Raw genomic sequence first — 1,856 nt, 5'->3', positions numbered from 1 at the left:
TCTGAGCATTTATCCTTCTACAAATCAATATCACATCAGCTGAATTTAAGCTTAACCATCTGCGGCACTATTTTCCTGGTTCCTCACACCTTCTTTACAATTGGTGGAGATCTCATAACACCACAGCTGTGCAAAAGCTGCTGCAGAGTCTGCCTGTGACAGGGCTGTGGCTGCACACACAGCTGCAGTTTGGGGTCAGGCTTCAGGCTTGCTGGGAGCACTGTGCCTCAGCAGCACAGAGGTAGGTGCCTGAGTCCTCCAGCTGGGCAGCCCTGATGTGCAGGGTGCTGTAGCGCTCCTTGGAGTTGAATGTTGACTTTAACCTCCCATTCTCCTTTGTTCCTGAAGCCAGGTAAAAAAGATTGGTGAGGCTGCCCCTGTGATTCTGCTGGAACCATTGCACACTTTGCATGGTGGTAGAAAAATTGCATCTCAGAGCAGAACTGGTTCCCTCATGGAGAATCAGGGCTGAAGGACTCTGCTCCACCTCAACTCCTCTCACCCCTGTTGGGAAACAAAAGCAAACCAGAATCAGTGAGGAGTTTTCTCCCACACCTGTCTAATGTCCCAGGAGACACCATGAGGATGACTGCACAGGAGCTTTGGGTTGGCTGATCCCCCTCCACCACTGACATTTCTGGAGAGTCCCTAAAGCAGCTTAGGTGAGCACAACTCACAGCAAATCCACACCCACAGAATCCCCAGCACAGCTCCCAGGTTCCTCTCCATGGCCCCTGTCCAATTTCTGGAGTGTCCTCTCTCCAGATATGAGGGTGTCGAGTCTTGTGGGCAGACACACTTGTGCTTACACACAACAGGTTCTCTCCAAATCACCTGCCTTCCACTTTCATTTGAACAAGAAACCCCACCTACCTCCACCACATGACTCTGCATGGAAAATGCTCCACAACTGTGTAGGCCAATATGCAGGTCCCAGGACAGTATATTTCTGATGTAAAACTTCTTAGAAGAGGACTTGGGAAAAAATTGTGTGAGGAAGGGGAATACATAAATGCAAAATACTGGTATGAAACCTAAGAGCTCCAGTTGCTAAAGCAGAACCTTGAAAGATCTTAGTACTATTTTTTTAATCTTCTAAAAGAATTTTATACAATATATTATGATCCTAGTCCCCTCTCCTCCTATTCCTCTCAGACCTCTCTCACATTCTCACCCAACCAACTGTGTGACCTTTCTTTTTGCCTCTCTTTAGAAAGCAAACAAGCAGGCAAACAAACAAACAAACAAAAAATCCCAACACCAGAATTTAAAAACAAAAATGAAGAAGAAACACACACACACACACACACACACACACACACACACACACACATAAAAACACAAGATAGGAAACCATATAAAATGGATAAAAAATCAATAGGACCAAAAAGAACATACAAACTATGCAATGTGATATAAAACACCATTGGGTTCATTCTGTGTTGGCCACCTACGACTTGCAATGGGCCCTCTCTTAAGTGTGGTTAATACACCCAGTGAGAAAGTCCTAGTAGGATTCTTAAATTACACAATGCAAAAAAAAAAAAAAATCAGCATGCAGTGATCCTCTTGATATTAGCAGATCATCATGTGCATAAAAAATGTTCCCAATGACAGTTTTGTTGACTAGAAAAAAACAAGGCATGGCCATGTTTCCACCCTGATTTTTTTCCATCACTTGCCTTCTGCCTAGCTGTTGTGAACTGCTGTACAGGAAAATACAGCTGATTCTAATCAGGCTGGGAATGCCAGCTCAAGTTCAGTGAGGCCCTATTCCTTTTATTTTCATACCTGATTATCCAGTTTTTCTCAAGTAGTTGTTCTTTTTCTTTTTAGTTTAGAGTATATGTTCTGTC

General features: G+C 43.8%; 1 gene segment (V, D, J or C); it reads right to left on the bottom strand.

Moving 5' to 3' along the window:
• Positions 1-202: 202 nt before the first annotated feature.
• LOC114689196 lies at positions 203-803 on the bottom strand. The segment is given in 2 exon segments: positions 203-504; positions 678-803. Coding segments are annotated over 2 exon segments (354 nt in total).
• Positions 804-1,856: the final 1,053 nt, after the last annotated feature.

Source organism: Peromyscus leucopus, chromosome 9 (genome assembly GCF_004664715.2).
Source record: "Peromyscus leucopus breed LL Stock chromosome 9, UCI_PerLeu_2.1, whole genome shotgun sequence".
In the NCBI taxonomy this organism is placed as follows: Eukaryota; Metazoa; Chordata; class Mammalia; order Rodentia; family Cricetidae; genus Peromyscus; species Peromyscus leucopus.
Note: the sequence above shows the minus strand (reverse complement) of the source record. Positions and strands in the feature narration are given on the sequence as shown.